The sequence below is a fragment of the Narcine bancroftii genome, chromosome 1 (genome assembly GCF_036971445.1).
Source record: "Narcine bancroftii isolate sNarBan1 chromosome 1, sNarBan1.hap1, whole genome shotgun sequence".
NCBI classification, from domain to species: Eukaryota; Metazoa; Chordata; class Chondrichthyes; order Torpediniformes; family Narcinidae; genus Narcine; species Narcine bancroftii.
In genome coordinates this window covers 474,933,477-474,952,878 of record NC_091469.1, presented here as the reverse complement: position 1 = coordinate 474,952,878, position 19,402 = coordinate 474,933,477, and the positions used below count along the sequence as shown (strand labels likewise).

Genomic DNA, 19,402 nt, shown 5'->3' with positions numbered 1-19,402 from the left:
CCCTCCCTGCCCCTCTCCTCCCTCCCCCTCTTTCCCTCCCTGCCCCTCCTCTCTCTCTCCCTCCCTCTCTCGCTCCATCTCTCTCTCTCCCTCCCTCTCTCTCTCTCCCTCCCTCCCCCTCTTTCCCTCCCTGCCCGTCCTCTCTCTCTCTCCCTCCCTCTCTCTCTCTCTCCCTCCCTCCATCTCTCTCTCCCTCCCTCCCCCTCTTTCCCTCCCTGCCCGTCCTCTCTCTCTCTCTCCCTCCCTTTCTCTCTCTCCCCCTCTCTCTCTCTTCCTCTCTCTCTCCCTCCATCTCTCTCTCCCTCCCTGCCCCTCCTCTCTCCCTCCCTCTCTCTCTCCTTCTCTCTCTCCCTCCTTCCATCTCTCTCTCTCTCTCCCTCCATCTCTCTCTCCCTCCCTGCCCCACTCCTCCCTCCCTCCCCCTCTTTCCCTCCCTGCCCCTCCCTCTCTCTCCTTCTCTCTCTCTCCCTCCTTCAATCTCTCTCTCTCTCTCCCTCCATCTCTCTCTCCCTCCCTGCCCCACTCCTCCCTCCCTCCCCCTCTTTCCCTGCCTGCCCCTCCCTCTCTCTCTCTCCTTCTCTCTCTCTCCCTCCTTCCAACTCTCTCTCTCCCTCCCTGCCCCACTCCTCCCTCCCTCCCCCTCTTTGCCTCCCTGCCCCTCCCTCTCTCTCTCTCCTTCTCTCTCTCTCTCTCCCTCCATCTCTCTCCCTCCCTGCCCCTCCTCTCTCCCTCCCTCTCTCTCTCTCTCCTCTCTCTCTCTCTCCCTCCTTCCATCTCTCTCTCTCCCTCCCTGCCCCACTCCTCCCAACCTCCCCCTCTTTCCCTCCCTGCCCCTCCCTCTCTCTCTCTCCTTCTCTCTCTCTCCCTCCTTCCATCTCTCTCTCCCTCCCTGCCCCTCTCCTCCCTCCCTCCCTGCCCCTCCCTCTCTCTCTCTCTCCTTCTCTCTCTCTCCCTCCTTCCATCTCTCTCTCTCCCTCCCTGCCCCTCTCGTCCCTCCCTCCCCTCTTTCCCTCCCTGCCCCTCCCTCTCTCTCTCTCCTTCTCTCTCTCTCTCCCTCCTTCCATCTCTCCCTCCCTCCCTCCATCACGTTAGCCGCCGCCGCCTCTCTCCCTGGTGTTGATGCCGAGCCGTGGAGCGTGTGGCGATCATCAGCGAGGAGTCGGTGGGGTGGGGGTGGGGTGGGGGGGGTGGGGGGGGGGGTGTGTCTGCCTGCCCTATTAAAGGATGCGCGGCACCTCCGCCTCTCTCACTCGCCGTGCGGGGACTGACCCGTCGCGGGGCAACCGGACCATGGCCGGCTTCAGGGGGCTGAAAAAGTTCTGGAAGGTTGGTGCATTTTAAAGTTGGACCGGCTTCTCCCCCCCAACCCCCCCCCCCCCCACCACCCCCTCCCCTCAGTCGGCTTCAACGAGCGCAGGGGAGCCGAGTCCGGAACTTGCTCCATCAGCGCTCCCAGGTGTCAGTCAGTCTAGTGGTGGTCCTGCTCTCTCGCCCCTGTCGCTCCGTGATGCACCAGCTTCGACACACGGTGACACGGAATTCTTGTCACCTCTGGGAATATTCCCTCCCCCATGGCGAGGAGGGGGTCCTCTGGGGTGCACCTGGCCTGGAGGTGGCCCTGTCCGTGGCGAGGAGGGGGTCCTCTGGGGTGCACCTGGCCTGGAGGTGGCCCTGTCCGTGGTGAGGAGGGGGTCCTCTGGGGTGCACCTGGCCTGGAGGTAGACCTGTCTGACAAGGAGGGGGTCCTCTGGGGTGCATCTGGCCTGGAGGTGGGCCTGTCCGTGGCGAGGAGGGGGTCCTCTGGGGTGCACCTGGCCTGGAGGTGGCCCTGTCAGTGGCGAGGAGGGGGTCCTCTGGGGTGCACCTGGCCTGGAGGTAGCCCTGTCTGTGACAAGGAGGGGGTCCTCTGGGGTGCATCTGGCCTGGAGGTGGGCCTGTCCGTGGCGAGGAGGGGGTCCTCTGGGGTGCATCTGGCCTGGAGGTGGCCCTGTCCGTGGCGAGGAGGGGGTCCTCTGGGGTGCACCTGGCCTGGAGGTGGCCCTGTCTGTGACAAGGAGTGCAAGGAGGGGGTCCTCTGGGGTGCATCTGGCCTGGAGGTAGCCCTGTCTGTGACAAGGAGGGGGTCCTCTGGGGTGCATCTGGCCTGGAGGTGGCCCTGTCCGTGGTGAGGAGGGGGTCCTCTGGGGTGCACCTGGCCTGGAGGTGGCCCTGTCCGTGGTGAGGAGGGGGTCCTCTGGGGTGCACCTGGCCTGGAGGTAGCCCTGTCTGACAAGGAGGGGGTCCTCTGGGGTGCATCTGGCCTGGAGGTGGCCCTGTCCGTGGCGAGGAGGGAGTCCTCTGGGGTGCACCTGGCCTGGAGGTGGCCCTGTCCGTGGCGAGGAGGGGGTCCTCTGGGGTGCACCTAGCCTGGAGGTGGCCCTGTCTGTGGCGAGGAGGGAGTCCTCTGGGGTGCACCTGGCCTGGAGGTAGCCCTGTCTGTGACAAGGAGGGGGTCCTCTGGGGTGCATCTAGCCTGGAGGTGGCCCTGTCCGTGGCGAGGAGGGGGTCCTCTGGGGTGCATCTGGCCTGGAGGTGGCCCTGTCCGTGGCGAGGAGGGGGTCCTCTGGGGTGCACCTGGCCTGGAGGTTGCCCTGTAGTTTCAGGAGCTTGCAGCCGGCTCATGCATTGGATTGCCACTGACCCTAAGAATCTAATAGTGTGAAGCAAGAGAGTCCGCCAGCGCTGGGACTGAGGTTAATTCACACAACCCACTGGAGGAGATCCCCCCCCTACCCCTGCAGCGTCCAGCAAAGTTATCCGACCAGCGCTTCAGGCCTCATCCCTCCTACCTCGACTGAGCACTCAGGCCTGAGAATGTGGGCTGGCACATCCTCGCCTCCTGTGGACCTGCTGAGCTTCTCTCCGGCACTTTTTGTTAATTTAAATAGAAGCAGTTTGTCCTGCCTATTTGCAGGGCACGCCATATTATCATGGTTGGTTGTTGGCGAAGGATGGCCGTGGTTTGCTAGACTATTGGAACAGCCATGGTGCCTGCCCAAACTAAACCAAAATTCTGTGCTTGAATATAATCCCTATGTTTTTATCCAGTAGCCTGTTAAATGTTATTTCGCCACTAGACCAAGCTGCCTGCTCCAACCCTCTTGACTTTTCAAAAAAAACTTGCTCTGCACACCCCCTTCAAACTTCAGTCTCCTCCTCCATTTTCTCGTGTGGAACCTGGTCACCCATCAATGCCTCTTATAATTTCATAAACGTCTGTCCCTCCAACTCCTGATGCTCCAGAGAAAGCAAACCACATCTGTCCATCCTGTCTCCTTAGCTAATACCTTCTAATCCAGGGCAGCATCCTGGTAAATCTGGCTGTCCCCTTTCCAAAGCCTCTGCATCCCTCCTGTAATGGGGCGACCTGAATTGTACACACTGCTCCCCTTCTGGCCTATCTGAGATTTGATATCAATTTGCTGTGGCTGTGGAGTGCTAGAAATCCCCCCCCCCTCGTGAATTAACTGGTTCAAAAAAAATGCAAATTGCGTTAATCTGCTCACATTCAAGAGGATGAAGAGCAGAATTCAAATTAAATTTATTTATTTAGCAGAAGCCAATTCTGACCCTTAAAGCCCAAATTAACTTTTGTGTAAATTCACAACTGAATAGAAAAAATAATCGAATGTGTTTGCTTCATTCCTAATGTACTTTGGTGTAGTGTTCTATGTATCTGCACTGAACTAATATGAAACCTGAATTTCCTACAGATAATTACTAAAATTAACTGCAAAATCAAGGGTAATTGTGATATTTTAAACAAACATACCTGACATGTGAAAGGTTATTAACAATGGGTTATGTGTCACAGTGCCCAAATTCTGGCAATATTTAATACAGCTACGATGTTTGCAGTTTGCTGAAGCTATTATCCTTTAGTAGATGAAAAACTGTATACTCTACTGTACCACTAATTAAATATTAATTGGCAGAAAATGCAAGAACTATAACTTTACTATTGCAAAGTTGGGATTGTAAATTATTTATTCTCATTGAAATGATGGTTGAAAGCAAACGAAGAGACACAGAAAGGTGCTGAGCTGAACTAGGTGCCGATTCAAAACTCGCTGCAGTCGTTTGAAATGTGCGGGAAAGTATGGGTTGGTTAGACTCTGTCTTCCTTGCAGTAGACAAAAGTTAAAGAATTTCATGTATGTTACATTCTAAATGTAGTATGTGACAATAATGGAACCTTTAGCGCTATCTTCAGGACAATGGACTTGCCTTTAGTGCAGTGGGACATGTACTTCAATTTAGTCATTTTGCAACCAAACATGTTGGAGATGTTAGCTGATACGATAGTGTCTTAAGGAGGACATTTCTGGACTTGGTGAATGGGACACTGGTGTGTTCTCTGAAGGACTGAGAAATAAATAGTGGTTATAACTTGAAAGAAAATTAAAGAAGGGTCGATGTTGTGAGTGGAAATAGAAGTTAGAATGGAAATGTTAAAGAGAAAATAATTTTCAATGATTATTATGTGATGGGAAGGAGACCAAAGAATTGAAATTGTTCCCATTCTGCACTATGGAGGGACTGCCTTGATAATTAACACTGCCAAGCCACAGCCCAAGTTTGCTGTGCTGAGTTCAGTGGGCAATAATTTATGAATCTTGCAAGCCCTTAAAACAAACAGCGAGATTCAGGGTGAGATGGTGTTTGTGCAAAGCAGTATTAACCATCCAGTGGTCTCTAGACATTCAAAAGTAGAACTGGGAGGGATGGTTGGTGGGATGTGGAGGAAGGTGGAGAGGAACAGGAAGTTGGGCAGCATGGTTATCATTACCAGATACCGTAACTCCGTTGCAGGACCAGCGAACCAAATTTCTGATTTGTTGTCAGAATACGTACACGACATCAAAATTACCCTGAGGTTCCTTTTTCCTGTGGGCACGGCAGAATTACCACTAATTGGTAGTGCAAAAATAAACTGTACACAACGTAAACCTGTAAACCAATTTAAAAAATATATAGTGAACTGATAACAAATGTAGGCAACATGACTGTGAACCAGGTTCAAATCCAGAACTGAGTGTAAGGCATCTACGTTCTTTCTGTGACTTGTATGGGTTTCCTCTGTGTGCTCCAGTTTCCTCCCACCCTTGCAGATTAATTGGGTGTATTGGGCAGCACGGATTCGAGGGCCGGAAGAGCCCTTTACTGGGTTGTATACCAAATTTAAAACCATTATTATGTGCGATTCTGCAATTCGTGTTGATGAGAATTTCACAAGTTTATAAGGCTGCCATTGTAAAAATGAGAATAAAATTAATCCAAATCCCCGGCTCTGAGTTATCTTCTACCTCTATTCCTCAGGCAAATATGTACATTAACAAGATTGTGTTAGTACATATAATATTTCCAGCAAATTGTAACAGGATGACCTACAGTAATATGGACACAGGAAAATGTGTATTTATTTCTTGTGTTGGGTAAATAAATTAATCCAGTCCAGCACTCTGAAGTATCAGCCACCCGTGGCTCAGCCAGCCATTGTAAACAAGAGTTCATTGTTCAAATGACCACGGTGGCGGACAGCGATGGGCTCAGCAGCTGAGGGACTGATGCAGGCTGATGCAGGCTGCTGACAGCTTGCGGATGGGCTCTGGCCAGCTGAGACTGGCTCATGGGAACCAGATATTAGAGCTGGGATACAAAAGACTGCTGAAGGCAAGAAGGGCTCCCGAGGGGCCTTTGGCGCTGAAGTCTTCCTGATCATGTCAGAGATTTGGACCTGGAGCTTGGGTACCTGATGAATCGAACAGAAGTCTGTGTGGCTGTGGGAGTGGTGGAGGCAGATGCTCAGCAACTCTGAAGGCACTCTCTCTCGCTTGCCCTTCTCTCGTACTATAAGGGGTACCAGGTAACTCTAATGCTGTCTCTGTCTGCCTTACAGCAGGCGTAAGGCAATTATGTGTAATATTACATGTTCTGCACCATTACATGACAGTCAAGGATTCTTGACTCTTGTTCAAATGATCAGCCACCATCAAATTGAATAGTGGAGCAGTCCTGAAGGGCTGAATGGTCTACTTCTGCTCCTCTTTGATTCTATCATATTCAGCAGGTCAGCTGCATCTTTGGGAAGAGAAAGGGAGTTTCTGTTAACTCTGTTTCCCTTTTCCTCTGTCAGCAGCCTGACCTCCTGAGTATTTCTGGCACATTGTGTTGTCAATTTTATGTTTTCCACTTCTGCTGCTGCTTTTTAAAAAATCTTCGCCACTGTGAACGGTGAGTGAACAGGTTAGCGGTTGCCAAACATGCGTGTAATTGAGTAATTGTGAATTTTTTAGCAATTGAGAAACGTGTTCGAAGCGATTCCAACACTAAGCCTATTTGCCTTTATTGAGAGAACTCGAAGTGGTATGACATCACCATTCCCAACCTTAATCATCATAAATCCAAGATAGAAAAATAACTTGTTGTATCAATCTTCATAGTATAAGATGAACTCTCAGAGAGGGCCGGGGTAATCTGACAAGTCAGTTTAAACCAGTGGTTCTCAAACTGCAGCCCCACCCCACTAAACTCGCATTCCCGATGCCATTGGTGCTCTGTGATTAGTAAGGGATTGCTTAAGGAAAAAGTTTGAAAATCCTGTTCTGATCGTACCTAATTGACTCGTTATGTGCATGGTTTCTTAACTCCAAAGGAAATGGGCCAAAGACCATTTTTCTCCAGCAAAATATTTCCGTAACAATTGGGTCTCGAGCAGTGATTCTCAACCTTCCCTTCCCACTCACATTCCACCTAAAGCAATCCCTTACCGATCACAGAGAGCTTATGGCATAGGGATTGCTTAAGGTGGAATGTGAGGTTAGGGGGGCAGTTTAAAAACCACTGGTTTAAAGTTAAGAGTGTGCTGGACAAACTCAGCAGGTTCACACAGCATCCCAAGGAAGGAAAGGGTAACCAAGATTTCAAGCCTGGGCCCTTCAGCAGGTAAAATCTAATTTACAGTGTATACCTGATGAAGGTTATACATGATGAAGGGCCCAGGCCTGAAATGTTGATTACCCTTTCTTTCCTTGGGATGCTGAGTGACCTGAGTTTCGTCGGCACATTTGTAACCTCAGCATCTGCAGATGTTCTTGTTTAAGTAGATGTTAGGAGTGGATGATATTGCATTTACAAATGTTTCTCTCCAGAGAGGCCAGAACTAACACATGCATTTGACGCTATTGTACAAGAAATCCAAATGCAAGTCATGGACAGGAATGAAATAAAAATGGATTGGTTGCTAGACATTAGTCTCAGTTCACAGACAGGCAATCTTATTGGCGTCAATTTCTAATTGCCACAAGCTTCAATCTCCAATAAATTGCTTTTACGATTTTGTGGAAGTCAAAATTTTTGGCGAAGAAGAGGGCAACAAGCTTAAATTGGAAAGAAAAGGTTTGATTAGTGGAAGGGAAGATAGGAGATGTTATTGAGCACATGAGATGTGAATGTACCAAATCCGGCAGAGTAATGGTTCCTGTCACTTTCATGCTGATCTGCGCTTCAGATATTGGAGGAAGGGAGTACTCTTTGTATTTTGATAGATAAAGCCATCAGTGTAATGCTTCTAAAAACTCAAAATAAAACTGCACATGCTGGAAAGTCTGGGAAAAAAAAAATGCCAGTGATGTTGTGCCCTGAAATGTAAACCATTTCTCTTCCCACAGACGCTGCTTGACCTGCTGAGTGTTTATAGCATTTTCTACTTTTGGTACAATGCTCACTTTTTTTTTTAAAAGCACATGAAATATTGGTCAGAATATGAGGGAATTTTGGATGAGAAACAATTTGGAGGGAAATGTTTGATAGGGCAGCAGGGAAAAGAGAGGAGTAGACTGTTCAGCCCATTATGCCTATTCTGTCCCTCAATAATATCAAGTCAAGTTTATTGTCATCTGATTACACAAGTCCAACCTGACAAAACCCCATTCTCCAGTCCTCTGTGCAAAGCACAGACACACAACATACATATAGATGAACAATACACATGCAGGAAAAGTATTAATTTATCAAAATAAATACATAAATATTTATTTTGTGACTGTGAGAGCCTCGGATGGTTAGTGTGAGCAGTTCCTTTGGTCGTTCAGCATCCTCACTGCCCGTGGGAAGAAGCTGTTCCTCAGCCTGGTGGTGCTGGCTCTGATCCTCCTGTATCTCTTTTGTGTCGGGAGTAGATGAAAGATGCTGTTCACAGGGTGGAAGGGCTTGTCAATGAATTTGCATGCCCCCTTCAGACAAAACTCCTGATAGATCAGGTCAGTGGTGGGGGGGGGGGGGGAGTGTGGGGGAGAGTGGGAAAGGAAGGGAGATGCCAGTGACCCTCTCTGCCACTCTTGTGGTCCTGTTGATTGACCTCTGATCCATTTCTCTGCAGCAACTGTACACTGGGATGCAGCCGGCCAGAATGCTGTAGAAGGCTAGCATAATGGTGGCTGATAGCCGTCTCTGCTTCAATCTTCTCAGGCGGTGCAGTCGCCTTTGTGCCGTCCTGACAAGTAAGGAGATGTGAAGAGAATCTTTCATCTCCATGCCAGTTTCCTACACTCAACTGATGTTCCTTGATTATCTTAATGTCCACAAGCAAATGTTTTTTTTTTGGAGTAGACTCAATAACTAAGTATACACAACCTTCTTGGGTAGAGAATTATAAAGACTCATCGCCTTCTGAGCGAAGAATCTCCTTTATTGTGAGACCATGACCTTTGGTGCTTCTCCCATCACAATCCCATCTAATTTTGTATAATTTAGCAAACTTGGCAATAAGATGTTTACAAGAAAAATAACTTTTAGAATCTGTAACAACAACATTCCTAGAGCCATCATGTTCAAATCTGAAACATTCCTAGAGCCATCATGTTCAAACCTGAAACATTCCTAGAGCCATCATGTTCAAACCTGAAACATTCCTAGAGCCATCATGTTCAAACCTGAAACATTCCTAGAGCCATCATGTTCAAACCTGAAACATTCCTAGAGCCATCATGTTCAAATCTGAAACATTCCTAGAGCCATCATGTTCAAATCTGAAACATTCCTAGAGCCATCATGTTCAAATCTGAAACATTCCTAGAGCCATCATGTTCAAATCTGAAACATTCCTAGAGCCATCATGTTCAAATCTGAAACATTCCTAGAGCCATCATGTTCAAACCTGAAACATTCCTAGAACCATCATGTTCAAATCTGAAGCATTCCTAGAGCCATCATGTTCAAATCTGAAGCATTCCTAGAGCCATCATGTTCAAATCTGAAACATTCCTAGAGCATTCATGTTCAAATCTGAAACATTGCAAGAGCCATCATGTTCAAACCTGAAACATTCCTAGAGCCATCATGTTCAAACCTGAAACATTCCTAGAGCCATCATGTTCAAACCTGAAACATTCCTAGAGCCATCATGTTCAAATCTGAAACATTCCTCGAGCCATCATGTTCAAATCTGAAACATTCCTAGAGCCATCATGTTCAAATCTGAAACATTCCTAGAGCCATCATGTTCAAATCTGAAACATTCCTAGAGCCATCATGTTCAAACCTGAAACATTCCTAGAGCCATCATGTTCAAACCTGAAACATTCCTAGAGCCATCATGTTCAAACCTGAAACATTCCTAGAGCCATCATGTTCAAATCTGAAACATTCCTAGAGCCATCATGTTCAAACCTGAAACATTCCTAGAGCCATCATGTTCAAACCTGAAACATTCCTAGAGCCATCATGTTCAAATCTGAAACATTCCTAGAGCCATCATGTTCAAATCTGAAACATTCCTAGAGACATCATGTTCAAATCTGAAACATTCCTAGAACCATCATGTTCAAACCTGAAACATTCCTAGAGCCATCATGTTCAAATCTGAAACATTCCTAGAGCCATCATGTTCAAATCTGAAACATTCCTAGAGCCATCATGTTCAAATCTGAAACATTCCTAGAGCCATCATGTTCAAACCTGAAACATTCCTAGAGCCATCATGTTCAAATCTGAAACATGCCTAGAGCCATCATGTTCAAATCTGAAACATTCCTAGAGCCATCATGTTCAAACCTGAAACATTCCTAGAGCCATCATGTTCAAATCTGAAACATTCCTAGAGCCATCATGTTCAAATCTGAAACATTCCTAGAGCCATCATGTTCAAATCTGAAACATTCCTAGAGCCATCATGTTCAAATCTGAAACATTCCTAGAGCCATCATGTTCAAACTTGAAACATTCCTAGAGCCATCATGTTCAAACCTGAAACATTCCTAGAGCCATCATGTTCAAATCTGAAACATTCCTAGAGCCATCATGTTCAAATCTGAAACATTCCTAGAGCCATCATGTTCAAACCTGAAACATTCCTAGAGCCATCATGTTCAAATCTGAAACATTCCTAGAGCCATCATGTTCAAATCTGAAACATTCCTAGAGCCATCATGTTCAAACCTGAAACATTCCTAGAGCCATCATGTTCAAATCTGAAACATTCCTAGAGCCATCATGTTCAAATCTGAAACATTCCTAGAGCCATCATGTTCAAACCTGAAACATTCCTAGAGCCATCATGTTCAAACCTGAAACATTCCTAGAGCCATCATGTTCAAATCTGAAACATTCCTAGAGCCATCATGTTCAAACCTGAAACATTCCTAGAGCCATCATGTTCAAATCTGAAACATTCCTAGAGCCATCATGTTCAAATCTGAAACATTCCTAGAGCCATCATGTTCAAACCTGAAACATTCCTAGAGCCATCATGTTCAAACCTGAAACATTCCTAGAGCCACCATGTTCAAACCTGAAACATTCCTAGAGCCATCATGTTCAAACCTGAAACATTCCTAGAGCCATCATGTTCAAACCTGAAACATTCCTAGAGCCATCATGTTCAAACCTGAAACATTCCTAGAGCCATCATGTTCAAACCTGAAACATTCCTAGAGCCATCATGTTCAAATCTGAAACATTCCTAGAGCCATCATGTTCAAATCTGAAACATTCCTAGAGCCATCATGTTCAAACCTGAAACATTCCTAGAGCCATCATGTTCAAACCTGAAACATTCCTAGAGCCATCATGTTCAAACCTGAGTTATTATGAGCAATGATTCCACAAGCTAATGTCTTTGCATTGATAAATTTGTTTCCTACAAAAATGGAATTTCAGGTGTCCTCGAATAATCTAATTTGTTTTGTTTTCTTTTGATATCTTCTGTTCTCTATAGTGCAGGTAAACTCCCTAATTTCTCACTGTATTGTCAATTCGAAGTAAATATTTACGTAAACCAGTTGAAAGTAGTAAGTATCATGTAAGATAGGTCAAGGACGATTTGCTTTCAAGAGGTAATATTTGATGAGTTGCTCACTGGCAACGTGTGGCTTTGGAGCAGTGACTTCACATAAATGTAGGTTTGGTGCCAAATAATTCAATTTCCCTATCAATTGTGAATCTGCCCAACTTGTTCATGCTGATTTTGATGTCTTTCTATGCCAAACCCATTTGCCTGCATTAATAATAGCGAGTTGATTGCCATATACATTTTGCAATGTACAATTGCACCAAAATATTTATTTGCTGCAGCCAAACAGACACTTTGCAATAGAAACGGCAATATTATCCATTAAATTAAATTAAAAATGATGATAAATATTCAGTTACCAGAGTGCAAGATGAAGAAGTTGGCTCTACAGTACCACGCAGGATGCTTTGTGTCAAGAGTCCGTGATTACTGTAACAAGGGGAGATTAAAGAGTCTGATCTGCTCTCGAAACCTGGAGGTGTTCAGGCTTCTGTGTATCTGACGGTAGCAGTGAGAAGAGGTTGTGAGCAGGGTGTTGGAGATTTAAGGTGTCAGCTGCCGCTTTGAGGCAGTGCCTCCCATGGATATCTTGTGCCCGAATTCCTGTGGAATTGCCTGTTTTAAACTTTATAATATTATCTGCCTCCACTAACCTTATTCCAATGTTTTAAAGGATTTGATTTTGGTTTGATAATGGGTTGATAGAATTGTGTTAATAAAGACTTGCAAAAAAAAAAAAGAGATTTAATGTACAGTTAGAAGATTCCATGAAAGAGGTGAAGTTGGAAGACGTGGTGGTGAAGAAAGTCTTTGGCATGCTTGTTCTTGTCAGTCATTGAGTTCAGGAACAGGGACATTCTATTACAACTGCAGTCTCTTAGTGAGACTGCACTTGGAGTATTGTGCACGTTTTGGTCACCCAAGCATGCAGAAAAGATTGGAGTCCTAGGTTCCTTTTATTGTCACATAACATTCATGATATAATTTAACTTTTGCCTTTAGTTGTAATTAGTATTGCCCTGCATCCCTTACAGTACAAGAGGAAGAAAAGCTAAAGAAAGCCCTTCAACTCCAGCACTCACACATCCTCTGTTCGATTCATTGGAAGGGGTAGGAATTATTGGGAAGAGCTAAGGAGTTGGGGGTGAATCAGAGAGGGGTATAGGCAAGTTCTTCTTTCATATGATTTTAGGGTCAAGAGTTGGGGGGGGGGGGAGGCGGAATGATTAAGCCAGCTGAGTTAAACAAGAAAGTCTGGAGACACTATGTAGTTTTATGTGCTCTTGAGAACCTCAGCAGCTCATGCAGCGTTCTTTATTGCAAAGATATGCAAGGAATGATTCAGCCCTTCATCGAGGGATAGGCAAAAAGCAGGCAGGGGCCTACTTCCCATCACCCTCCACCACCTCTCTGCTCACCATTTTATTCAGGTGCCTGCCTGCTTTTTACTCATATCTTGACAGAGGGCTCGGCCCCGAAATGTTGGTTGTGTATCTCTGTCGTAAAGAATGGTGTGTGACCTGCTGAGCTTCTCCAGTACTCTTGTGTATTGAACCATGAAGCCAGTTGAAATGGGGAGCGATTTAACAGGATGAGGTAGGAGGAAGGCAAATGTAGGATTTGGAGAGTGGGTTTGTAGCAGCAGTAATTGAACCAGCTCACACACAATTTAAAGAAGACGCTCACTCCTTTCAGCACAAAATGGAATCCACTCTCTTTACTCCCTTCAGGCACAACGCTAAATTCTTCATCTCCCCAAACACCACCCAGTCAAGCCCCTCTGACTTTTTCATTGTCCCTCCGCCATACGGGTGATCTTGATGCTCCCACTCTTCTCTTGCGTCCAAGATCCATCACCATGTACACAGCCTTCTGAACTAAGGCGTGCATGCGCACTATTAATCCCATGCGATGCCTTGGATATGTCCTCAATGGCGACTGGCACCACTCCCGATGCAGGTAAGTACAAAACTGCACCAGTTTCACCATATCAGGATGTTGACTTGTTTTTCAATCCAAATTCCTATCATCCTCTCCTTGCTTTGGTTTGATAGTGTTTTAGTTAACCCCACACATCCGAGGGTAACACTGGAACTCTGTCCTCGGTGTCTAACTTTGTGCAATCTCCCATTTATGTCCCATCCAACCCACATTGTTATCAATTACCATGATGCAGGAAGTAATTCAGCCAACCAGATTCATCCTGCCCCTTCCCTTTTGCACAATTTATTCTGTCGCAGGGCCATGGGTGACATTCCCAATTATTTTTCTTCCATGTACCTACCCTGAAGGGTTGTTTGCAGTGGCCAGTTAAAATGTATCAGTGCATTTTTGGAATTTGAGAAGAAATGCAGAAGAAGCACTGTTCAAAGGAGAACCTGCCATCTCCACTCGACAACACCTGAGGTCAGGGTTGAACCTGCGGCAGTGGAGCTGTAAGGCAGCAACCCGACTACTTGCGTCACTGCCATTGTAATCTCCCCAACTCTTTTGAGCATCCCATTTTAATTACTTCTCCATTGCCAGGCATTACTTCCGAAACTAGAGCTGTGAGTGCAGTTTTGGTCACCTAACTACAAGAAAGATATCAATAAGATTGAAAGAGTGCAGAGAAGATTTACTAAGATGTTGGCTAGACTTCAAGAACTGAATTGCTGGGAAAGGTTAAATAGTTTAGGACTTGATTTGCTGGAGCGTAGAAGAATGAGGGAAGATTTGATAGAGGTATTTAACATTTGAGGGGTATACACAGAGTAGATGGAGGTAGGCTTCTTCCACTAAGGATGGGATCAGATACAAACCAGAGGGTGTGGGTTTAGGATGAAAGGGAAAAGGTTAGGGGAACCTCTTCAAACATAGAGTGCTGGGAATGTGGAACGAGCTGCCAGCTGAAGTGGTGAATGTGGGCTCAATTTTAACATTTCAGAAGAATTTGGACAGGTATGTGGTTGGGAGGTATAGAGGGCTATGGACTGGGTGCAGGTCAGTGAGACTCAGCAAAGAAGTGATTTGGCACAGACGAGAAGGGCCAAATGTTTTGAGTATTGTAATTCTATCCTTTAATTTCTATCTTTTTAAAGGTCTCCTTAAAGTCTCTGTGTATGTCACCCCTACAGGAATTTTGTTCATTCACCTTTATTTTGAAACACACTTGGATTTTTTCCCCCCCCATAAATACAATATAAGAATAATTTGTTGACTACTGAGTTCACCTGTAAAATTTCATCTTAGTACCTCTTGTCATCTGTTAGCAATGTAAAAATTTCTCAGCATAATTTATTTCTCATCCCCATGAATATTTCACTTCACCTCTGCACAGCACTGATTCCTGGATCATTCTTGCCAGTTCTGCTTTGATCCATGAATTTCTCCCTCTCTCCTGAATACCAGGAAACTTGGCCATCATGTATGTTTTGATGGGGGTGTTGACTGATCTAATCTACAGGAACAGCATGTGGTCTTGTGTCTCAGCCCTGGAATATTTTTAAGTGACTTGGAGCTGACAGCACTTCAGAACTGCAAAAACTAACAATATAACAAGGAGATGGAACTTTGGAGAGGAAATTCAAATATGATTGCATCTGGGGTGTCATCTAATGAAACAGCATGCCTGGACCCTTTGTCATCCAGCATGTAGTCCATCCCGACTCCCACCGCATCTGTTCTTGCAGAAAAGAAAACAATTGATACATGAAGCTCGCGTCCGAGAAAGTCTGAACTGTGGAAAAACTGAGTTCAAAAATCAGGCTCATTTAGGCAAAAAGCAATGGATGAACTCGGTGGATCAAGCAGCATCATCGGTGGGAGAAAAAGAATGGGTGATGTCTCTGGTCAGAGCCCGCGACAATGAAGCAGTTGATTTCTGCAAATTTAAAGAGCACGTGGTTACATGCTTTTTTTTTCATTTATTCAGTTTTAGGTGCATGATTCATTGGAAGCTGAGCCAGCATTTTTTTTGCCCATCCATAGTTGCTCTAGTCTAGGTGGTGTTGAGCAACCTCTGGAACTGCTGCAGTCATCCGGTGAAGTTTTGCACACAGTGCTACTGGGTAATTTATTCTGGCATGTCAACCCAGTAATAGAAGGGAAAACTGTACGGCAAAGTAACGGGCCCTTCAGTCCATAATATCCATGCTGACCAAGATGCCAGTTAAACTAATGCCAAATGTGTTCTAAGGGCCACTTAAAACAGCAATGGCGGAATAGCAATGCATTTCCAAGTCAGAATGGTGGTACCATACAGCAGTAATATTCCTTGTGTGCCTGTAGTCAGAATGGGTGCTAATGTACTGTACAGCAGTGGTGTCCCCATGTGCCTATAGTCAAAATGAGTGGTAATGTACTGTACAGCAGTGGTGTCCCCATGTGCCTGTAGTCAGAATGGGTGGTAACAGGCAGTGGTGGTGTTCCCTTGTGTCTGTGGTCAGAATGGGTGGTAACAGGCAGTGGTGGTGTTCCCTTGTGCCTGTAGTCAGAATGGGTGGTAACAAGCAGTGGTGGTGTTCCCTTGTGCCTGAAGCCCTGGCTTCATGATGGTAAACGTAACAGCATTTTGGGTGAGTAAGTATGAATTTTAGAGATGGCACAGTCTGCACCCATGGAGGGAATCATTATGATGGTGGTGGATGGAGTGCCAAGCCAGATGACTCCTTTGCTCAATGTTGAACATCCTGCCTGTTGTCACAGCTACATTTTTCCCATCCTGTCATGGCCCTGCCATGCCTTGTACTTAGTGGGGAATACCCGGAAGTTAGTCCTTTGTTACAGGACCTGATCTTGTAGTCATCCTATTTTAATGGCTGATGTATTTGAGCTTCTGTCATCTGGTGGCTTCCTGGATGTTGACGGGGAGGGGAACGAGCAAACTGAGCAATCGCAATATCAAGGGAAGGTAGTAGACACTCTCTTGTTTGAGCTTGTTATTGCTGGGTTTTGTGGCACAAATGTTGAAGTTGAAGTTTGTATATTATCCAATTGTAAATGTACAACCTGATGAAATAATGGACCCCACCTTCAGTGCAAAAAACATGCAAACACTCATCCAGGTGCAATTCACATACAAACGATACATATGCAGTAGGTCAATATATTTAATACTCAGTAAAATCTCGGAGGTTTGTATCACCATCTCATTCAGCTGTTCAGCAGTCTCACTGCCCATAAGAAAATTGTTAAACAAGAAAATCCACAGATACTGGGCTTGAGTGCAACACAGAAACATGCTGGAGAAACTCTGCATCCACAGAAAGTCAAGGGTGACCAATGTTTTGGGCCTGGACCCTTTGTCAGCTGAAAGAAAAAAAAAACAGACAGGTGTCTGAATAAAAAGGTGGGTGGATAGGAGAGAAGGGAGGAAAATGAAGGGACAGGAGCACAGGAAAACAGGTAAGAGGTACCAGATGGATGCAGGTGGGAGGGTAGAAGAGGAAAAAAGCTGAAGTGATGGGGGAGAGGGCTGATAAACATAGAAAATAGGTGTAGGAGTAGGCCATTTGGCCCTTCAAGCCTACACTGCTATTCATTTTGATCATGGCTGATCATCCACTCAGTACCCTGTTCCAGCTCTCTCTCCATACCCCCTGATCTCCCTAGTCACAAGTATTAAATCTAACTCTCTCTTAAATATAGCTTTGGAACAGGCCTCAATCACTTCCTGTGGCAGAGAATTCCATAAATTCACCACCCTGAGTGAAAAAATTCTTTCTCGTCTCAGTCCTAAAGGACTTCTCCTTTATCCTTAAACTGTGACCCCTGGTTCTAGACTTGCTCAACATTGGGAACAATCTTCCTGCATCTAGCCTGTCAAATCCCTTAAGAATTTTGAACATTATTAAATCTCCTCTTAATCGTCTAAACTCCAGCGAGTACAAGCCCAGTCATTCTAGACTTTCTTCATAGGCAAGTCCCGTCATCCCTGGTATCAATCTGGTAAACTTTTCTGCACTCCCTCCATGACAATGATGTCCTTCCTCAGATAAGGAGACCAAAACTGAACACAATACTCCAGGTGAGATCTCACCAAGGCCCTATACAACTGCATCAATACCTCCCTGCTCCTGAACTCTAATCCTCTTGACATGAACGCCAACATACCATTTGTCTTTTTTACTGCTTGCTGCACCTGCCTGCCCACTTTTAATGACTGATGCACAGCGACACCCAGGTCTCTTTGCATCTCCCCTTTTCCTAATTGGATACCATTAAGATAATACTCAGCCCTCCCATTCTTTCCTCCAAAGTGGACAACCACACACTTATCCACATAATAATGCATCTGCCATGCATTTGCCCACTCACCCAACCTGTCAGTCACCCTGCACACTCTTAACACAGCTTACAATGCCACCCAGCTTCGTGTCGTCTGCCAACTTGGAAATGCTATTTTCTATTTCCTCATCTAAATCATTAATATATATCGTAAATAACTGGGGTCCCAGCACTGAGCCTTGTGGTACCCCACTAGTAACTGACTGTCATTCCGAAAAGTACCTGTTTATTCCTACTCTTTGCTTCCTATCTGTCAACCAATTCTCTATCCACCTCAATATCATATCCGCTATACCATGCACCAAAGAAAAGGTACAAGGACTGCCTAAAGAAATCTCTTGGTGCCTGCCACATTGACCACCGCCAGTGGGCTGATAACGCCTCAAACCGTGCATCTTGGCGCCTCACAGTTTGGCGGGCAGCAGCCTCCTTTGAAGAAGACCACAGAGCCCACCTCTCTGACAAAAGGCAAAGGAGGAAAAACCCAACACCCAACCCCAACCAACCAATTTTCCCTTGCAACCGCTGCAATCGTGTCTGCCTGTCCCGCATCGGACTGGTCAGCCACAAACGAGCCTGCAGCTGACGTGGACTTTTTACCCCCTCCATAAATCTTCGTCCGCGAAGCCAAGCCAAAGAAGAAGTTTGTATAGTAATCTCCTGTGTGGGACCTCATTAAAAGCCTTCTGAAAATCCAGGTAAACTACATCTACTGGTTCTCCCCTATCCACTCTACTAGTTACATCCTCAAAAAATTCAATAAGATTAGTCAGACGCGATTTACCCTTCATAAAACCATGCTGCTCTGACCAATTAATTCACCACTTTCCAGATATGCCACAATCACATCTTTAATAACTGACTCTAACATTTTCCCCACTACTGATGTCAAGCTAACCGGTCTATAATTCCCTGATTTCTCTTTTCCTCCCTTTTTAAAAAGTGGAGTTACATTAGCCACCCTCCAGTTCCTCAGGAACTACTCCAGAATCTAAAGAGTTTTGAAAAATTATCAACAATGCATCCACTATTTCATGGGCTACTTCTTTTAGCACATCTGGCCCTGGGGACTTGTCTGCCTTTAATCCCTTCAATTTATCCAACACAACCTCATAACTTACACTTATTTTCCCCAGTCCTTCTGTTACATTAGCCCCATGGTCCCTTATTATTTCCTGAAGATTATTCATATTTTCCCTTGTGAAGACCGAACTAAAGTAGTTATTTAATTGGTCTGCCATGTCCTTGTTCCCCATGACCAATTCATCTGTTTCTGACTGCAAGGGACCCACATTTACTAGTCTCTTTCTCTTTACATAGCTATAAAAACTTTTGCAGTCATTTTTTATGTTCCCTGCCAACTTTCTCTCATAATCTTTTTTGCCTTTCCCGATTAATCCCTTTGTCTTCCTCTGTAGAACTCTGAATTTCTCCCAATTCTCTGGTATTCTGTCTTTCCTGGCTAGTCTATACGCTTCCTCTTTACACTTGATACACTCCCTGATTTCCCTTGTTATCCAAGGATGTACTACCCTCCTTGAGTTATTCTTTTTCCAAACCGGGATGAACAAATGCTGTATTTCATCCAAGTGATCTTTAAATGCTTGCCATTGCCTTTCTAGTTAATCCTTCAAGTAACATTTGCCAATCTAACTTAATCAATTCGCGTCTCATACCCTCAAAGTCACCCTTCTTTAAGTTCAGAACCTGAGTTACAGAATTAACCCTGTCACTTTCCATCCTAATGTAAAATTCCACCATATTGTGGTCACTCTTGCCCAAAGGGCTTCGCACAACAAGATTGTT

General features: G+C 45.4%; 1 protein-coding gene across 1 annotated transcript in view; it reads left to right on the top strand.

The window, feature by feature from the left end:
• The first annotated feature begins 1,263 nt into the window (after positions 1-1,263).
• Positions 1,264-19,402, top strand: part of dpp6a (dipeptidyl-peptidase 6a) — an 810,473-nt gene continuing 792,334 nt past the window's right edge. The window contains exon 1 of the mRNA XM_069914792.1: positions 1,264-1,326. Coding sequence (XP_069770893.1) covers positions 1,291-1,326 — 36 coding nt within the window. The 5' untranslated portion in view covers positions 1,264-1,290. The remainder of the gene's footprint in view (positions 1,327-19,402) is intronic.